At 39.8% G+C, this 21,980-nt stretch overlaps 1 protein-coding gene across 16 annotated transcripts in view; it reads right to left on the reverse strand.

Moving 5' to 3' along the window:
- TRAK1 (trafficking kinesin protein 1) overlaps nucleotides 1-21,980 on the reverse strand; it is a 253,289-nt gene that overhangs the window by 25,543 nt on the left and 205,766 nt on the right. For 10 of the 16 annotated variants that reach the window (XM_077491560.1, XM_077491561.1, XM_077491559.1 and 7 more), the window contains 2 exons: nucleotides 20,251-20,567; nucleotides 9,411-9,740 (listed from right to left, as the gene is read on the reverse strand). In XM_077491560.1, the coding sequence (XP_077347686.1) occupies nucleotides 9,411-9,740; nucleotides 20,251-20,567 (647 nt within the window). The remainder of the gene's footprint in view (nucleotides 1-9,410; nucleotides 9,741-20,250; nucleotides 20,568-21,980) is intronic. The other 6 variants (XM_077491558.1, XM_077491566.1, XM_077491564.1 and 3 more) reach the window with 2 other exon arrangements.

Genomic DNA, 21,980 nt, shown 5'->3' on the forward strand with positions numbered 1-21,980 from the left:
CAAAATTCTTTCCTGAATAATAATAGTTTAAATTATAACCTTAGACTTTTTAGTGGCAAAAGATGCGGTCATCTTACTATAGTAAAAACAAAAGGGCTATAGTAGATATTATATTTATTTCAGGAAAGAAGTATGCTACATAGCATGTTTGCAATTTCTTTATTTTACAGACCATTGAAGACATCTGTTGATACATAATATTGCTCCCAAATTTTTAACCAATTATTGATTATATATAAAGGCTGCTAAAATTGGAGTCAAGCAAAGATTTTAGCATAGAAATGATAAGGTTGGAGGCTCCTTATAAAAGGTAGAGACTGAAAAGCGACAGTAAAGTAAGCAGGTAGCTTATGTATTTTTCTTCAACAAACCTTTTCCCATGTTTTCAAGCTCTCTGAAGGGCACAACATCAAATAACTGAAGCTGCAGGTTCAATAAGCATTTGTGGTTAGATGTTTGTATTTGAGATTACACATTTGTGACAAGCCCATACCAACATTAATTCACAAAAAGAAAAGATTAACCCTGTAGCTATAACATCCTTCATTTTTAGCCCTTCTGCTTGCCTGAATTAGCCTACAACCCAGTCAAAAAGTTCCTTTTATTTTGAATAGCTTGGAGATTATTATTTTTTTTTGCAGTCCCCAGTCCAGGGGGCAAGAACATCCAGTGCCAAGGGCAAAGATGTAAGACCATGCCCCCTTCTCTGCGATGTGCCCTCACAATCATCTTCTGAGACAAGCATGATAGCAGCCGGGAATGGGAATCCAGGTGCCACCACAGCTGTCTCAGTGTTAGGCCTCACATACGGACGTTATAAAAAACGGCCTGTTAAGCTAGTTACAACGACTGGAAAAAATCAGCGTTAAAAAACGCAATTTTATTAGTGTTTTGCTCTTGCGTCAATGCGCGTTTAACGGCACTTGTAAGCGTTAACGATAAGCCGCATTTTTTTCCAAACAATATCCCATCACATTATAAACATTTTTACAGCTCAAAAACGCTGACGCTAAAAAACATTGGTATAGCGTTAATGCACGTTTGTGTCCAAACTGCTCTAATGCTGGAGCCTCTGAAGGTGCTGGTCCTTGGTTTTTTTTGGAGCTTAAAAATGGCCATGCCTGTTACAGCTTAAAAACGCCATGGTGTGTATGAGCCCATTGAATAACATGGAGTTGCCTTCTTAAGCAGCAAAAAAAGCTCAAAAAAGCTGCTGTAAAAACGTCCGTGTGTATGAGGCCTTACTGTGCAGCTCCAGGTCCAACAATCAGATTTCATGTGTACTTGGAAGTACACAGGTGCACAGTGACATTGTGATGTGTGCCCCTGCTGCAAGTTTTCTGCCGGTCTCTTTACGCTGACTGTGAATAGCGCAGGACTGGCCAGAGGTAAAATTCAAGACAGGGTATGCATGCAGGTTTTGGACTGAGTACCTGGAGCTCACCAGGGGGAATTGGAATGGAGGCCCACTTTACAGGGAAGTAGATTGTGAGTGGGTGCATAAGAATGTAAAAATTCAGTCTGTACAGAGAAGAAAGAGGGTGTGCGTGTGTGTTAGAAACCTTCTAAATTTACTTTATTGCACAGACTTTTATAAATATAGAAATAAAAAAAAAATCTACATAACCTTCATTCAAAACAACAAAAATTGTATATATATATACATATACACACACACACACACACACACACACACACATACATACACACACACTACTCATTTGCTCTGACATGCACTGTGAGCTGTAAGGTCTTATATAGACAGGTGTGTGGCTTTCGTAATCAAGTGCAATCAGTATAATCAAACACAGCTGGACTCAAATGAAGGTGTACAACCATCTCAAGGATGATCAGAAGAAATGGACAGCACCTGAGTTAAAAGTATGAGTGTCACAGCAAAGGGTCTGAATACTTAGGACCATGTGATATTTCACTTTTTCTTTTTTAATAAATCTGCAAAAATGTCAACAATTCTGTGTTTTTCTGTCAATATGGGGTGCTGTGTGTACATTAATGAGGAAAAAAAAATAAACTTAAATGATTTTGCAAATGGCTGCAATATAAAAAAAAGAGTGAAAAATTTAAGGGGATCTGAATACTTTCCGTCCCCACTGTACATAGCAAAGTGTCATTTTTTTCAGTGTACTCACTTTTGTGAGATACTGTGTTTATATAATATATATATATATATATACACACACACACACACACACATATTCATATATACACACACACACAGTATCTCACAAAAGGGAGTACACCCATCACATTTTTGGGAATATTTTATTATATCTTTTCATGTGACAACACTGAAGAAATGACACTTTTCTACAATGCAAAGTAGTGCGTGTACAGTTTGTATAACAGGGTGAATTTGCTATTCTCTCAAAATAACACACAGCCATTAATGTCTAAACAGCTGGTAACAAAGGTGGGTACACTCCTAAGTGAAAATGTCCAAATTGGGCCCAAAGTGCCAATATTTTGTGTGGCCACCATTATTTTCCAGTACTGTCCTAACCCTCTTGGGCATGGAGTTCACCAGAGCTTCACAGGTTGACACTGGAGTCCTTTTCCACTCCTCCATGATGACATCACAGAGCTGGGGATGCCCCACAGATGCTCAATAGGGTTTAGGTCTGGAGACATGCTTGGCCAGTCCATCACATTTACCCTCAGCTTCTTTATCAAGGCATTGTTTGTCTTGGAGGTGTGTTTGGGGTCATTATGTTCGAACGCTGCCCTGCAGCCCAGTCTCCAAAGGAGGGGATCATGCCCTGCTTTAATATGTCACAGTACATGTTGGCATTCATTGTTCCATCAATGAACTGTAGCTTCCCAGTGCCGGCAGCACTCATGCAGCCCCAGACCATGACACTACCACCATCATGCTTGACTGTAGGCAAGAAACACTTGTCTTTGTACTCCTCAACTGGATGCCGCCACACACGCTCGACATCATCTGAACCAAATAAGTTTATCTTGGTCTCATCAGATCACAGGACATGGTTCCAGTAATCCATGCCTTTAGTCTGCTTGTCTTCAGCAAACTGTTTGCAGACTTTCTTGTGCATCATCTTTAGAAGAGGCTTCCTTCTGGGACAACAGCCATGCAGACCAATTTGATGCAGTGTGAAGCATATGGTCTGAGCACTGACAGGCTGACCCCCCACCCATTCAACCTCTGCAGCAATGCTGGCAGCACTCGCATGCCTATTTCCCCAAGACAACCTCTGCATACGACGCTGAGCATGTGCACTCAACTTCTTTGGTCGACCATGGCGAGGCCAGTTCTGAGTGGAACCTGTCCTGTTAAACTGCTGTATGATCTTGGCCACTGTGCTGCAGCTCAGTTTCAGGGTCTTGGCAATCTTGTTATAGCCTAGGCCATCTTTATGTAGAGCAACAATTCTCTTTACAGATCCTCAGAGAGTTCTTTGCCATTAGATACCATGTTGAACTTCCAGTGACCAGTATGAAAGAGTGAGAACATCAAATTTAACACACCTGCTCACCTTTTATACCTGAGACTTTGTAACACTAATGAGTCACATGACACGGGGGGGGGGGCTAATTGGGTCCAATTTGGATATTTTGAGTTAGGGGTGTACTCAATTTTGTTGCAAGCAGTTTAAACATTAATGGCTGTGTATTGAGTTATTTTGAGGGGACAGAAAATGTACACTGTTATATACAAGCTGTACATTCACTGCAATTTCTTCAGTGTTATCACATGAAAAGATATAATAAAATATTTACAAAAATGTGAGGGGTGTAAGAATTGTGAGACGCAGTATATATTCTTTATCAATGATTTGGAGCCAGATCCCAGAAGCTGAAGGAGTCACTCAAGTAGATAATTTGAGGGGGGGGGGCTGAGTCACCAGTAAGAGCCTGCATGCATGTGATGAAGAGGGTACAGCTCACCACATGGCATCGCTTTCCCTCCCACACATGAAATGACTTCCTTTTCGTTTCAGCCCTATGTGTTCTTATTAGGGGAGGTGTTCTTTCTCCTGCTTTTCCACTGACAAGCAGTAACAGGAACAAAGGGGGAAATTTCACCAGCAGGGCTGTATAAAGCAACAAACACATTTTCTAGCACATATATGGAAAGATTAAAGCCTTGTTAAGGTTTTGTACTGTGCCTTCCTCCCCTGCTCCCCCTAATTCTTCTTTAGAATAATGAAAACACGCAGCAAGGAAAACTCTCCCCAATGGAGTCACAGCCAAATAAAAACACGACCAGAGGTTTACTTTTCCTCACTTCCTATTTAAAACTAGAAAAAAAAATCTGGCACGAGTTAGGTTTCAAAACATAGCATGAAGAAATACATTTTAAAAATCTAGTTCTGAGCCCAGAATACAAACAAATACCCAGAAATGAGTCTAAAAAGATATGGCCACCTATCCTGTTTTCAATGTAGATGGACATAACCTAGTATTGCTAATTTGGGGCTTGTTTGCATTGTCATGCTTTTTGATACATTTTCCAGCAAAGGAAAAAAAATGCATGAGCAAAAAAGTCATTTTTTTCAATACAATCTATTAATACTGATGTCTCTGTATGTTGGTGGGTTGGGAAAAAAATCCTACATGCTGCATTTTGGGTTTGTGGGCCTTAATTTTGCCACTCAAGTCCCAACACAGTTCTTCCATAAAACTACTAAGTGTAATATTGTGAGTCTCAAATACAAGACTCAAGGGTTCCATCACATTATAATGCATTTTATGACATACATTGTCCAGGTGTGAATTTTCAGTGCATTTATAAAAGGCACATTTTTTTTTTTTTTTTTAATGAATACATTATGATGCTAAGAAAATTCTAGATAGTAGTTGGCTGGTTTCCTGCTGTATAATGCAAAATATGCAGATATCAGTACACTCTAGGCAGGCAAGTTAAATTATTATTATAGAATCTGAACCTCATTTAGCTCAATTAGCTATTGGTGTGAGTTTTAATTGTTGCAAATACACTGATGCCTGGACAGCAAGGACATAACTAATGCTTGGAAAATATATGCATTTGTGCTTAAAAGGCCCTTTTCACATGGGGTGGATTCTATTATGATCAGCAGGGAATCAGCTCACAGATCTCCTGCTATTCAGAACAGAACAGGCATATGCCACATCCATGTCTGCTCAGTTTCAGCAGGGCAGACATGGACAGAGCCCGTTCTGCTCTATGGGCAGCTGGAAGTAAACAGACTTGGCTCTCAGTTTATACTTGATTACCCTCCAGTTTGATCTGCTGACACAGATCGCCTTCAATTTTGTTGGCAGACCCAATATGATCTGGAGGTAGGCAGGTGTAAATGGACACAAGTCTGTCCATAGGGATGAATGGACCTTCTGATCAGGTCCATCTGAAAGGTGGATCTGATCGAGATGGCCATGTGAAAGGGGCCTTAGACTATCATCTGCCTAGATGTTGCGGCGTTAAAATAGATGTGTGTTGCAAGTACAGAACAAAAAATAATCTTAGAAATGAATATAAGTATAAGAAATATATTACAATGAAAATATGCAACATAAGTATAAGCAGTATAAACAAAAATTAAAACATGATTCAAGTATTCCAAAATCCCTTTAATTAGAGCATTAAGCTTTGCCTCATAAAATCTCATGGAATTTTTTCAACATATCTGTACAAAAATAGTTTCTATTAGTGCAAAAAGATCATTTAGCAGTGCAAAACTATCCATGGTGAACCAGGTCCTATTTACACAAATGTACAGTTTCTTTCTATAAAATTTGAGGGAAAAAGTGGCAGGACTCTTTTAAAGAGAGCATTTAGAGTGCTGAAAATAAAATATCAACATTTAAAATGTTAACCCTGTACAGTGAAGTACAGCAATTCCTAACTATATACAAAAGTGCTGAGTATATTATACTGTTGTCACACTGAATTGTTACAATGTGTTGTCCCTGATAATGCCAAAGGTAGCATCCTCAATTTTAACATGCTCAAGTGTCCGGGTTTAAAGAGAACCAGCAATCAATGGGCTTGCTCAAGAATCTGAAAGTTCCTTCATATAGTATAACTATACAGTATGACTTCGGAAATATTTATATTAGACCATTTGGTTTACTCTGTATGAGTCTACCATGGCCTTACTACTTAATAATTTGAGTCAGGGGGTCAGAGGTCACCTAAAGTCTGACAGGCACTGCTTTACCAACTGCATGATATCTCACAAACTGGCTGTTGAGGACAGCAAATGTCAGATTTTAGGAGACTTTCAAAACTTTGACAAGCTACAAAGATACTCATTAGGACAGAAATTCATTTTACAAGATCTAGACTGATCATCCTAATCCTTCCTTTAAAATAAATGTAGGCACTGAACTGGACATGTAGTGCATAAGCTTGTTATAGGCCACCAACACAGTAAGCTGTAAAGCCAATATATGGATATCAGAACTAGTATTTCTAGTCTGAAAGGTGCTCATGAAGTGTCAGGCATAGCAGCCAAAGTAAGTAAAGGATTTCTAAGGGGAAAAATAAAAATTACTCATGAGTAAGCCTGCACAGTCATAAGAAAATGAAAAACTAGGGGCATATTTATAAAGCAGAATGTGACATTCAGAAAACATTCTCTGTAGGTGAATCTTCCCAGTGCATGTGTTTAAAAATGACAATTCCCCAGAGAAAGTTTAGTGCAATCAACAGATGTTGCTTTATAAATAGACTCCTTAATATTCAAATTCTTCCTAAGTCTACAGTTGGTACTCTGTCGCATAACCTTCAACCCCACATCTACAGAAAATCTGATATTGTAAGAAAGAGCCCTTCAGTCATGTGCAAGTTTAGTCAATATCCATTGAGACCAACATAAATGAATTGTTACCAATTCATTTTCAGTTAAGGAGAATATGTAGACATATGGAACATTAAAATAAATTCTACTGTGAGATATTTGTAGACTGTCACTGATAAACTTCTACAAAAGCTAGCTGCTAGACTATCCCTGGCGCAACATGTCTCACATTACAGACCCAGAACACGTATACAGCCTGTGAAATCAATTACTAGTTTGTATACTTGTTCAGAGTGTTGAAGCCTCAGATGGCATAGAACACAGATAGAAACCTTGGCACTCCAATTGTTCTGGAACTACGAGTCCCATGAAGCATTGCAAGGCTCAGACAGCCACCAGTGTGGTGCCCAGAAACATGATGGGATTTGTGGTTTCATTCAGCCTGAAGTGCTACAGTTGCCTACTCCGGTATAGAGCTTTTCTGGTACGGTTAATAATCCAGCAAAGCAGCCTATGCCTTTCAGGGCGATTAATTTTGCCATTTCCTTTCTAATTTGATATGCGTTCATAAATGATAATGGTTCTCATTGCCTGCCCATTCGCACTACAACTGCATGGGTTATCACAATCAGCTAAAGAATAGCATAACACACCAGTTACAGCATGGCCAGACCAATAGCCAGTCTATACAAACCCTCTGGGAAAGGACAACGTTTGAACATTTCTCAATGAGTAAAGTTAAGGACATCATAGTCTGTCAAGCAATACCAAATTCCTTATAAAGGTGGAGTTATACATTAATAAGTCACTACAAAAGTGACTAAACTCTTATAAATGATGTGCAAAATTACTATAAGTCAAACAGGAATAAACTGTCTTCCTGTCAATAAAACACTGCATGTGTACGGATATAGCTATAATCACATACTTATAACATGTATTTGCCTGCAAATAAAAAAATGTACATGATCATATCCTCATAAATAGAATAGCCCTTGTCTAATAATTCTGAACAGAAGTCAAATAAATGACTTGTAAGTCTCCATAAGATGTCAGTACAACCTTACTTGTGGGAGCATTAGACATTTACCATATTACCAACCAGCACATCTTTCCTACCAGTTGTATCGCCATACAAATATGTATCTTTGCCAACAAATAACAGTTGTCCTTTATTCTTATCCAATATAAAACTGCACAAGCTTATAAACCAAAATCAACCACCTAATCCACTGTTGCTGCTCTAAAACTTTGTTTCATGTTAAAGGGCACCTGGAATGATAGAGATATGGGAGCCACCACTGTGGATTCATTCTAAATTTGGCTTCAATACCAAATTACTTTGAAACACGCATGTAGCATGTGAAGCCTGAGATTCTGTTCTGCATATTTGTTCCATGTCAATGGCTCAGTAAGTGAAGTCCAGATAAGCACGACAGCTTTAAAATGCTACAGGATTAGAAAACAATAAGATGAACATTCAGGTTATATCTAGAATGTATCTATGGGTGAGGAGCAACAGTTGTTGATACCCTTGTTTCTGAGGAGGGTCAAATGCTGTCCTATGATAAATAATGGCGAAAAGCTATATCTATTCAATAAACAGCTAATCGGTTTGTAAAAAAACATCTTTCCTAAACATGTCCTATCACTTTGTAAATGGAGATCTGTAGGCTATGACTTTCTAAAGCTGCCCACAAACAAAATATCTCATGTCTATGAGCACCTTAACAAACTGAAATTTCCCCAGAGGTCAAACACCGACTACCATCTGAGGCAGGTTCTCTTTAAATGAAACCAGCACTAAGAAAGTAAGAAGGCTGCAATTGCCGAGCTACTTATGACTTCATATGCTAGTTTTGTCTGTCATGCTGAATCCACGGCTTTAGTACTTTCTGAATCACTAACCTAAAACATACATCTGCAGATCAGCAATTTTGACTTCACTGTGATCTTCCAGTTCCTAACACTTGGTTCCATGCCTGCGACTTGGAAAGTACTGAGATCAGAAAGCACCTGGCATTCTAAGAAGATGATTGGCAATGTCAGCCTTATTTCTACAAAGTTTCCTCTAATATTTGATGGTTAAACTATGCAGGAAATTTTAATCTCTTGCTACATAGCAATTTAAGTAGTTAAATGGTCATTTATGATTTAGGACTTAAAAACATGTTTTAATTCTGATCGAGTACCACTGGTATGTTGATTTCTTAAACCCTATGGGAACTCTGCTTTAGCTTCTGATATTATAAACGAGTTTAACAACACAGTCCAGATTTCATTGTAAACTTTGTGACCAACACCCTGATGTTTCTGAAGGAAGAAAATATTAAACCGTGCATACTCCGTCAACAAAGGTTTTTGAAATACATGGAACCCGATTTGTGAAAATGTTAAATGTTCATTTGCAAGCCTCATTCTTTTAGCAGCCTTTATACACGAAAACATGTGGTCCTAGCAAAATGTATATAAATACAACTAGTGGGATATGCTAAAATTAGAGAATAATGGTTTAATACTAAGGAGATCACTTTTTGAATGCAGTGAAACTCTTGTGGATGTGTTGTGGTGTAGAGGTGAAAATGGCCCAATATGCAATATCCTGCAAAGATGTCCATTTTACAGGACGTAAGGAGGATCCCTCACCAGACCCCTCATCATCGTCTGTCGCGGGCTCTTGCAAGTCCTCAGGGGCAGCATGAGAATGGCTTGGACAATTCTTGCTGCCAGACACAGTCACTTGTGCTTGAGACCTCTCACCTGAGGTCTCTGAATGATGGACGGGACTCGAGGTAGTTAAGCTCTTGTAAGGAATGTCACCTGTCTCATCTTCTTCATAGTCAGTGAAGCAGTACACTTCCTCCTGGTCCAGATCTAAGGTTCGGAAGCCTTTGGTAACAACGCCAGGCCTAGGATCCAGGATTCCTCCAAGATGTGGTTGTGCCAACTGCTGCCACTGATGTAAAGTTGCTGATCCTGGAAAGGCAGGAAAATTGGCATTCAGTTACAAATAAACTTTATAGTAATATAGCTTACAACAATAATTTAATGGTAAGCCTTGCACCAATTATAACAAGGCTTCATTACAGTTCTTCAGTAACTGAGCAAATTCATGGCTATGTTTATCAATCTCCACTCTGCAATGAGTCCAGCTAAAGAGTGGGATTACCAAAATACAGACAATAATGTAGTTATAAATACAGTTATATATACTGGTTGAAATAAAAATTGCTTAGATCAGTTGGTCTATATTCTAAACCAGCCATTTTCAACTAGGGTTCCTTTAGAGGATCCTAAGAGTTCCTTTGAGCAGTGGCTGACTGACCTCCCATTTAATGGTGCCTTGCAAAATCCTGGAGCCAATGCCATTTGGCAGAATGCAGCTGTATGATGCAAAAGATCTGTCAGTAAGGGTGGCATTCTGATCACCACTGTAAAGGGGCATTCTTCCCACTAGTCACCAACGCAAGGGGCATTTTTCTCATGGATACCCAATGAAATAGTTTTAGTAGGGATATTCTCAGACCTGAAAACTAAAATGTTGGGGTTCCTTTGGGGGTAAAATAGGCTGAGAAAGGCATTCTCCCATATAAAAATGGGTTTTACAATAATCCACCATGAAAGCTAAAGTGTATGTGTAGCTGAAACATTTTCTTTTTAGTTTTATATAGAATAGCGAAAAGTTTTAGCCAGAGTAGGAAGAGAATAAAATCCCTGTTTGAGTATGATTCACTGCTGTGTCCTTGTATGTAGATTTTCCTTTATTTTTTGTCCAATAGACACAACTGGGAGTGAAAAGAAACCAAAGTAAGCGGAATTCCTTTCTTATACTGGGAGATTAACCAGAGCTGAAGAACTCAAATTCTGGTGCAGTTGTTCATGGTTGTCAATCAGCTTCTAACTTTAGCTTGTTCAATTAAGCTTTGAAAATAAGCCCATGTTCACATTGGGTCGATTTGGCATCCGATTTGAAATCGGCGGCTTTTGCCAGTAATGGCACCATCCAGTAAATTCCCACCACGTTGTTATGGCAACCTGTCACTCAGTACCAAAATCAACCTCAATTGCCACTCTAGCTGCCTCCACCGGTCACTGCTCCACAGACGCTAGGCTAACAATGGCAACAACAGCCTGGTTACCTTTTTTTAAAGATTCAGCTTAACGCTGGCTTGCATCACGTAATTTCCTTTTAGGAAATAACACAATGCTTTCAGCCTGTGATGCCAATTGACTCCAGGGATTGATGACACGCATCTTCTGCATGGCCAGAAATTACCTACCTCGCTGCAGCGAGGTACACAGGAAGAGAAGAATTATACCATCAAAAACAAAAAAATATCCAATACTTTTTTTCCATTCAATCACTGACTAGATGGCGCAAAGTCTTTAATGTGGGTGGAACTCCACTTTAAGAAATAATTTACAAATACTTAATAAAAAGGGCATCTGATGTTTATATCAAACTCAATTACAACTTTGATATACAGTAGATATAAATGACAATTTCCAATAAATCTGATATATACAGTATAGCTTATGGCTTGTGCACACTGAACATGTTATTATGTAGGACCTCTTCACACCAATGAGTTGCAGTGTAAAGTAAACAAAAACTCCTGTAGGTTGTATTTTGTTTGTCACAACCTTCATTTTACCATCCAAAGTCTAATTGAAAGAAACCTTTAAAGAAAAACTAAACTTCACTGCCGGTGCTCAGGGAATTTTATATACTTTTCAAGTTGGATCTGCATATTTGCACATTATGGCTGACTTAGAAATGTGCCCTTCCTTGTTGCTTAGTCACTGCCAATAACATGTGTGACATGGTCTTCCTTGTTGCTTAGTCACTGCCAATGACATGTTTGCCTGGTCTTCAATTGGGCTTGACACCTTCAGCCATCATTAGGGTGGCACAGTGGTGTAGTGGTTAGCACTCTCATCTAGCAGTAAAAAGGGTCGCTGGTTTGAATCCCAACCACAACACTACCTGCCTGGAGTTTGCATGTTCTCTCTGTGCCTGCGTGGGTTTCCTCCGGGTACTCCGGTTTCCTCCCACACGCCAAAAACATGCAGGTAGGTTAATTGGCTTCTGTTCCAAATTAGCCCTAGTATATGAATGGGGACCTTGGATTGTGGGATCCTTGAGGGTAGGGACCGATGTGAGTGTGCAATGTACTGGGATAGGGACAATTGCAGACACTCACTCAGGTTGAACTGGATGGACTGGTGTCTTTATTCAACCTTACTAACTATGTAACTATGACTAGCCATGGTGACATAACATATGCACGCAGGAGTTGCTTCATCCCCTGATCTAGAGTGCCACTTGTGTTTCTTCCAATTTAAAAATACACACACAGTGGTAAGCATAATTACGTTTATGTTATATATCTAACAATATTTCTAACCATAATGTTAGAAATACAGTAACAATTTTTCTGACAACACAGATATGTCAGTGGAATATGGTGATGCAAAGGACTTACAGCAACATTACTACATGAATACTAAAATATCAACACCAAAGTGAAAGTAAGTAATTATACTTCTGCGTTATAAGACAAAATAGTGCGGCACTTTTGTCTTATATTGTTTTCAAGTTTTGTATTAAAAATGTTGTGCTGGTGTTCTATCGAATAGGGCCCACCGTTGAAAAGTGCTCGCACATTCGCAGTATGGAAGGGCACTCCAGCTGACTTCCCAAACTTTGTAGGAGGCATTTTTCGACGAGCGATACCATTTGACGAGCACAATTGAAAGCTATGCAAACAACGGAGGGAGACCGTAGTAGTTTATTACAGTGCCTTGAAAAAGTATTCATACCGCTTGAAATTTTCCACATTTTGTCAGGTTACAACCAAAACCCGTAAATGTATTTTATTGAGATTTGATGTGAAAGACCAACACAAAATAGCACATAATTGTGAAGTGGAAGAAAAATGATAAATGGTTTTTCAAATTTTTTACAAATAAATATCAAAAAAATTTTGGCACAAATTTATATTCAGCTCCCTTTACTCTGATAACCCTAACTAAAATCTAGCGGAACCAATTGCCTTCAGAAGTCACCTAATTAGTAAATAGAGTCTACCTGTGTGTAATTTAATCTCAGTATAAATACAGCTGTTCATCAATGCCCTCAGAGGTTTGTTAGAGAACTTTGGTGAACAAACAGCATCATGCAAGCCAAGGAACACACCAGGCAGGTCAGGGATTACATTGTGGAGAAGTTTAAAGCAGGGTTAGGTTATAAAAAAAATCCCAAGCTTCGAACATATCACGGAGCACTGTTAAATCCATTATTTGAAAATGTAGAGTATGACACAACTGCAAACCTACTAAGACATGGCCGTCCACCTAAACTGACAGGCTGGACAAGGAGAGCATTAATGAGAGAAGTAGCCAAGAGGTCCATTGTAATTCTGGAGGAGCTGCAGAGATCCACAGCTCAGGTGGGAGAATCTGTCCACAGGACAACTACTAGTTGTGCTCTCCACAAATCTGGCCTTTATGGAAGAGTGGCAAGAAGAAAGCCATAAGAAGTTTAGTTTGCAGTTTGTGAGAAGCCATGTGGGGGACACAGCAAACATGTGGAAGAAGGTGCTCTGGTCAGATGAGACCAAAATTGAACTTTTTGGCCTAAAAGCAAAACACCAAGTGTGGTGGAAAACTAACACTGCACATCACCCTGAACACACTATCCACACTGTGAAACATGGTGGTGGTAGCATCATAATGTGGGGATGCTTTTCTTCAGAAAGGACAGGGAAGCCGGTCAGAGTTGATGGAAAGATGGATGGAGACAAATACAGGACAATCTTAGAAGAAAACCTGTTACCACTATGCTAAAGACTTGAGACTGGGACGAAGGTTAATCTTCCAGCAAGACAACGATCCTAAATATACAGCCAGAGCTACAATTGAATGGCTTAGATCAAAGCATATTCATGTGTTAGAATAGAAAGTCCAGACCTAAATCTGATTAAGAATCTGTGGCAAGACTTCAAAATTGCTGTTCACAGGTGCTCACCATTCAATCATACAGGGTTTGAGCTATTTTGCAAAGAAGAATGGGCAAAGATTTCACTCTCTAGAGGTCAGCCATACCCAAAAAGACTTGCAGCTGTAATTGCAGCAAAAGGTGTTTCTACAAAGTATTGACTCGGGGGGGCTGAATACAAATGCACTCCACACTTTTCACATATTTGTAAAAAAATTTGAAAACCATTTATCATTTTCCTTTCACTTCAGAATTACGTGCCACTTTGTGTAGTTCTATCACATAAAATCCCAATAAAATACATTCACGTTTTTGATTGTAACATGACAACATGTGGAAAATTTCAAGGGGTGTGAATACTTTTTCAAGGCACTGTACTATTTTTCCCCCATGTCCAGGATTTTTAGTCGTTGAATAAAAAAAAAAAAAAAAAAAAAAACAGACCTCCCCTCATGCACACTGGGCATTTAGCTCTGGTGCATGGGGCTCTGGTGTTTACTGCAGGTGAATGGCATAAGTGTTCTAAACAGCCCCATTGCCAGCAGCCAGTCAAAAGTGAAGACAAATACCTGAAACACAAGAAGTCTGTATTCCAGACATTCATCCCTTGGCACATACTGCTCATTCACACTGACAAGTGTACTGTACAGCCCCAATAGCTGTCAGACTCTCAGAGTTTGACTGGTTGCCGACAGCAGGGCCAGTATCCTCCACTCGCTGCTAAACTCTGAAGCCCTGTGGACAAAAGTATAAACAAATAATATTTCTTTCCTAAAAACGGGCGTAAACGGAAAAGACACAACCTCAGTTTGCATTAATTTATGTCCACATAAATGGAAAAGGACGCAAATCTTTTCATTATTTCTCTGCAGACATAAACGGACTTGCACATAAGGTAAACAGGCATACATCTGTTTACGTCTGCCCACCCAACGATATACATTAAATTTCAGTTTGGATCCTTCGGAAAAAAATGACAGACTGAATGCTCATTTGAAAGGGCCTAAAGCAGGCCATACATGGATTGAAATTTGTCGGGTTCAGCAAGGACCAGTCAAATTTAATTCCATGTATGGACAGGGTGGTTGTACAGAAGTCAATGAACTGACCGACTTCCTAAAAACTAGCCTGAAATTTCCCTGCTTGATCAGTGCCACAGGTTAATGCCAGCAGTGCTGATCAGCGTATTTTGACGGTGGGGAAGTCCCCCCGCTATCAGAATGCAATATCTCAAAGAGACAGATTCCCCCATCAAGTGTGTGGATGGAGGAATCAAGTCAGCATAAAACTTGGGTAAAACTTAGAAATTTAATTAATTCTAATAAAATTCACACAATCATCCGTGACAGAGAAAAGATGAGGATCATATGCCCTTAATCACACAAAAGAGGGCAATGAAAAGTCAGCAACAATCATTTGTCTTCAGAGCCTATTCCCACTTTGGCACACATGTTTATTGCTGCTTTAATTTGCATTGCATTTGCTCTTTCATTTCCAATGGATCCACAACAAGCAGCTGCACATTAGAATACCATCATCGCCCCCTTTTCTCAACACGACACAATACGTGAGTTTTTTACATGTATGTGTCATGGTGTGTTAAAGACTAGGTGTGTTGTTTATGCATGGCTGCACATTGAGGACTGATTACAAATTACTGGGTAAACAACCCAAAGCATACACACAATGTTTTATGCAAAAGGAATCAACACACATTAAAGCAGATAATGTGAATAACAAAAATAACAAATGTCACGTCTGCGGAATTGATTTGTGCATTGAAGATTTGAAAAATTAACTTTAAAAGGGGTTGTAAACCTTTGTGTTTTTTCATCTTAATGCATCCTATGCATTAAAGTGAAAAAACACCAGGCAGTGACCAAGCCCCCAGACCCCTGTTCTACTTACCTGATCCCTGGAACTTGACCCAGCGGGGATGCGCTTGTCTCTCTGCCTGGGGTTCTCAGGTCTTGATTGGATAGATTTATAGCAGTGCAGCCAGTGGCTCCTGCTGCTGTCATTCAAATCCAATGACGCGGGCACTAGCGGACGGGGCCGAGTTATACATTCGGCGGCTATGGATGCCAAATGCTGGACTCGCGAGCGCGCCCACAAGGTAACCCCCTCCGTAGATTGCTTCTTTTAGGGGGTTATCTGCTGTGGGGAGGAGCCGCCGGGGGACCCCAGAAGACGAGGATTGGGGGCACTCTGTGCAAAACAAGCTGCACAGTGGAGGCAAGTATATGTTTATTTATTTAAATAAATAAAAACTAACCCTTACAATCGCTTTAAACAATACAGATATACTGCAAAGTAAGGATGTGACAAAATGTTACCAAATTTCACCAAAATGTTGCCAAAAGTGTTTATTTTTCCTTTGAGCAAAACTGTCAAATTTCACTTTTAATCCCTACTCCCAACAGATTAAAGACCCGTTTACAAGAGCTTTTGTTGTTAATGGCAAGTCAAAGCTGCTTCAAGTAGCTTAGGAGGTCAAATGCAGGTCAGAAGCACCTGGTCAACGAGATCACAATGACCTCAGAAGTGTCCCAAACTGATATCTGATGAAAGCTAAATGCAAAGCAAGCTACATTAACCCATTTGTAGAATTAGAACTGGGTGTTCATAAAGGCGTTTCATTCTTTGGTGAGTTGATACAATTCTACAAGACCCAGATGTGAAGATTCCCCAGGCTTTCTAAAATCTGGATCAATTATTTACAATATGCAGAGACTTTATTATAGGGATCAATGCATCTATATATACTACCTTTAGCAACATAGGAATAATAGGAATAATAGGAAAGCTCAGACATGCAAATCCCTAACAATCTGCTGCAAATCCCTAATAAGATATACATACCATTGGTTAAAGCACTTAGAACACACCCTGAACATTGTATGTCTCTGACCTGGAAGCATGGTCAAGGTGAAGGCAGTAAAGGAAAAAGAAAGAATGAAAAGGGGAAATGCAGAAATAAAATAAAATATGAAAATAAGAGCACAGACTTTAACTCAATACAGATTAAGATATATCACACTCATCAATCATGAATCACAATATAAAAAGGGCATAAAATAAAACAATATTGAAGGTGGTGCCGATTCGTAATCTGTAAAGCAGAGTTTATTCAGACACGGTTCATGGGGTGCGCATTTTGGAATTCTTTCCAGCAGATCTGACTCGTGCAGGTCATATTTTATCTCAAATTGATAACATTCAAGATTAACGGCAGAAAAGGGGTTAGAACATATGTCAGGTTTTTATCGCTCGTTAGGGCTCTGTAGATAAGATTTGACTCCAATTTCCTATCCTCCAAGCCAGAGGTTCAAACCTTTTCCAACATTTTTATTTCTCCTCTCTCTGGAGTCACCAGCACAGAAAAAGTGAGGGACACCCCAATGGCAACACACAAAAACGTGACCTAGGCTCCAACACTGCATGGACTTTTACTTTCAGTACATACAGAACAAAGCAGGGTGTACTTTGGCACACAAATAAAGAATTTTAGAAAGTAGAAAAGCCGGCTTCCCACGTGAATCATATGCCCCTATTATATTGTGGATAAGCAAACTGAAAAAAAAACAACAAACAGAACAAAAAGAGTGCAAAGGGAAAAGAGGAAAACAAAGTGAGGATGGAAGAAATGTAACAGATTTTATTGAAAGATCAGAAGCGATACAAGAGCAAACGGTATTACATGATGTCCAATAATGGCAGCAGGTAAACGCACAGCAGCATGTAAATAAAATTACAGAAATGCTTAAAAGTGCTTGCAGTTGAAACATTTGAAAGTGCATTTTTTTTGCTTACAAAAGAAGCCATGAAATCATTTCACAAAAGCTTCTAGGCTTTTCTGTTTCATAAATCTTTAAAAACATGACAAAAATGATGAAGGACATTTATAAATATAGCTTAAAACATAAGTGAAGTAAAAAGATTATGCGTGTGTATGGACTGCATTTTGCAATTAAAGGAGCATCATTTATCTAGGGAAACACTTCAATGACTAAACAGTCATAGATTTCTAATCATATTTTATATCATGCAATAGCAACAGTGAGATGGTCATGAGGGTACAAAATTCAAAGTGCTTTTCAATCATTGGCCAATGATTACTTGGAAAGGGACTGACGTGAGCCAGGGGCAAAGTACCTGACATTAATACAGGGCCCAAGACCTAAATGAGCAAATCGCAATATAAAGATAAGTAACCCATTCAGAATTATTATTATGTATTTCAAAGGTTGTACAATTTAGCAAATTGATTTATTTAAGGTACTCTTACCTAAAAGATTTCAAAAAGCTCTGTTATAAGAGGGTGTGTGTATGCACATTTTTACAAATGATTTACTTTTAAAGTGTACACCTTTGCTCATCATTTTGCATTACAGGGATATTAAAAAGTCAGTTAATTAAAAATGTAACCCTTTTAAAGTGGTTGTATACCCACATTTTTAACTTTTACCTACAGGAAAGCCTATAATAAGGCTTACCTGTAGGTAAAAAAAAATATCTCCTAAACCTGTACGGTTTAGGAGATATTCCCCTCGGTATGCGCCGCTGACTGCAGCGGGCGCATGCGCACAAGGGGTTTCTCGCCGTCAAAATCCGGCAGCAGCCGAGCGGCCGGACTGAAATCTCCCGCGCGCATGCGCGGGAGTGACGATATCGCGGCTCCGGCCACTCACAGCGCCGGAGCCGCGATACCCGGAAGAAACGCAGAGGGAGCATGTCAGCTCCCTCGGCGTGGATCGGGCCAGATGTCGGGGCCTCGTTCTAAGGTAAGTATTTCATAATGAGCTAGTATGCGGTGCATACTAGCTCATTATGCCTTTTGCTTTGCAGGTTTAAAAAAATAAAAAACCTGTACGGTTTAGGAGATATTCCCCTCGGTATGCGCCGCTGACTGCAGCGGGTGCATGCGCACAAGGGGTTTCTCGCCGTCAAAATCCGGCAGCAGCCGAGCGGCCGGACTGAAATCTCCCGCGCGCATGCGCGGGAGTGACGATATCGCGGCTCCGGCCACTCACAGCGCCGGAGCCGCAATACCCGGAAGAAACGCCGAGGGAGCATGTCAGCTCCCTCGGCGTGGATCGGGCCAGATGTCGGGGCCTCGTTCTAAGGTATTTCATAATGAGCTAGTATGCGGTGCATACTAGCTCATTATGCCTTTTGCTTTGCAGGTTTAAAAAAAAAAAAAAAATAAAAAAAAAATGTGCGGGTTTACTCCCGCTTTAACTTAATTTGGTTTTACTTACTAATAAAGATACGTACTACATTATATAGTGTTATAAACAATGGTATTTGTGATAACCAATAAAACATCTGTCCCCTGTAGGCCAATTGATACACTGCATTCTATAAAGCAGTGGTCCTCAACCAGTGACTTTTTATCCATACATGGCTCTCTGCTACCTTTGACGTTACTTTTGGCAGCATCCCAGTAGGTACTCATAGGCTGTCTGAAATCCTGCTGCAATAAACACATTCCACGTGATTTGTACGGTTCTACACCGTATACGTAGATTTCTCCCTCACTGGAAAGTAAATCTTTCCAGAGACAGAAACAGGCATTTTTTTCAGGACAGTGGAGAAGGGTTATTACCATGTAGCCTCATTTTATTCTGATGACTAAGCATCAGTGTCACAAGAAGTGTTCCCGACCAATACAAACCAGACACGGAATCTAATCTATCAACACTGTTTTTTCTCCCATACTTCTGATATTATTCAATATGGCAGAACAAAGAGCATTAAAGGAGAAGTATGGCCAAAGCTATTTTGGCTATAAGTCTCCTGTAGGTCATAGGAGTGCAGTTCGTTCACTCAGCAGGTCCAGGCTCGGTAAAGATCCAGACTTCACAGTCCGAATCCACCCAGATGCTTGGACCAACAGCAGGATCAGCTTTTCAGAGAGCCGCTGGGAGATTGAGCAAGCCGTTCCTGCCTTCCCCACAGCCCAGTGCTCCAGTGAGCACTGGAGGGACAGAGAAGAGAGTCTGTGACTGTCAGCAAAGTCTGAGAACTGAGCGATCAGCAGCCTTTGGTTGCTCAGTTCTCAGTCTTAGGAGGTGGCAGGGGACAGATGTAGCATCAGATTGATGCTGTATCCACCTAGTTGAGTATACTTTTTTTTTCTGAGACCGGAACTTCTCTTTTACGGTGTTAAGTACAGTAACCAAACATGACATTTTAGAAAGTTATAAAATTACTGGTTGGTAGTTACGGCCTGAGGATGACACATTTGCTCAGTCTCAACAATTGTTTTTCTTTATAGCTAATATTTTATGTATTGCTCACAAGCTGAGAAAGGTTGGGAACTTTGTACAGCAAAGCTCTAGAAGACCTCAAACCAACATCGAGGATGGCTATCTCTAAAATAGAAGGAGTGCGAGTTATGTAAAGTGCCTGCTTTTTGGTGATGTATCAGAGACCACAAGGAGTCACTAAGGAAAACATAGAAGGGCCGTGGCCCCTTGTCACCTTCTAGGGGCTTCACGATCTGCAGTTTCTCTGGCAGGTAAGAGCGGCTGCTGAAGGACATTCCTGAGATTCCAGTGAACTCTGACAACCTGGAAGAGTGGGTGCCCAGGGACATGATGCTTTCTGTAGGCGTTAGAGACCCACTGTGGAGCTCTTCCTTCTCGGCAAGACTACGCAGCTTCCGCTCCTGATCATCTTCAAAGAACTTTCGCTCTAGCATGTAGTTCTCTCGCCGAAGGGACAACCGCCGCAAAGCTGTCTCCAGGTCATTAGAGCCTGGAGTGCCAGGCGTTCCAGGCTTCTTGTTCTTATCGTCACTAAAGACAAGAAAACCAAAACATATAATACATAAAACCGGGAAAATATAGATTAATTCTTTTTTTCACATAACACAATAAAAAATCATTGCACAGCACATCTACAAAACTATATCAAAGTAAAATAACATCAATAAGAGGAGCGTACGCTCTAAAGCTATTAATTTGTTTTAGGTGTCGGGGGGGGGGGGGGGGGATTATAATAAACTTTTATTCTGCAACCTTTTTTTTATTTAATACTCTATAGAGAATATGGCATGGTTTTTAATTTGTACTATATTTTCTTTACGTTCAGTAATAAAATAAGATTTTGAACAGTTTTTATTTATATCTTTTATTCAGGTAAATAGAAAAATTTCATATAAATAATGTATTTTTAGCACCTGCAGCCAGCAGATAGATAGCAATCTACAAAGAGCATAGCTGCTTTCTACAAGCTTAACCACTTCTAGACCACCGCACGCTGATATACGTCCTAACTTTGAAGAGGAATATTGTTGTTATGGCAGCAGCTAGCAGTCCGGTTTCCGATAATAGTGGTCTCTGTGGCGGATTCACCGCGAGAGGACTTTGATCGGTAGCGGGAGAGGCCCCCCCCTCTCATCATGCTCTGGTGCCCTCCGTCGCTTACTGCCAGGCAGCGGCATAGGCGATCGTATGCTCTTCCTTGCTAGGTATGGAGACGAGGGGAAGATGGCTCCCACCTGTCTCCATACCATTGCAGGGCAGAAGTGACATCAAAACGTCTCTTCCGCCAATAGGTCTTGAAGAGCCTTTTTTTTCTATTGCATTTTAGTGTAAATATGAGATCTGAATTTTTTTTTGATTTAAGAGGCCCTGTCGTGCATTTTTTTCTATTACAAGGGATGTTTACATTAAAGAATAGTGTAAAAATAAAAAGGTTAAATAACATTATTTTTTTTTTAAACATGCCCCTGTCCCACTCGCGCGCAGTAGCGAACGCATACGTGAGTAGCGCCTGCATCTGAAAACGGTGTTCAAACCACACATGAGATATTGCCGCAATGAGTAGAGTGAGAGCAATAATTCTAGCCCTAGACCTCCTCTGTAACTCAAAACATGCAGAACTATAAAAAAAATTTAAACATCGCCTATGGAGATTTTTAAGGGTAAAAGTTTGTTGCCATTCCACGAGCGGGAGCAATTTTGAAGCGTGACTTGTTGGGTATCAATTTACTCGGTGTAATATTACCTTTCAAAATATAAAAAAAATTGGGTTAACTTTACTTTGTCTTATTTTTTAATTAAAAAAAGTGTATTTTTTCCAAAACAAGTGCGCATGTAAGGTCGCTGCACAAATATGGTGTGACAAAGTATTGCAATGACTGCCATTTTATTCTCTATGGTATTAGAAAAATAAAAATAATGTTTGGGGGTTCTAAGTAATTTTCT

Source organism: Lithobates pipiens, unplaced genomic scaffold (assembly GCF_037356315.1).
Source record: "Lithobates pipiens isolate NorthernLeopardFrog02 unplaced genomic scaffold, aLitPip1_a1.2 Scaffold_19, whole genome shotgun sequence".
NCBI classification, from domain to species: domain Eukaryota; kingdom Metazoa; phylum Chordata; class Amphibia; order Anura; family Ranidae; genus Lithobates; species Lithobates pipiens.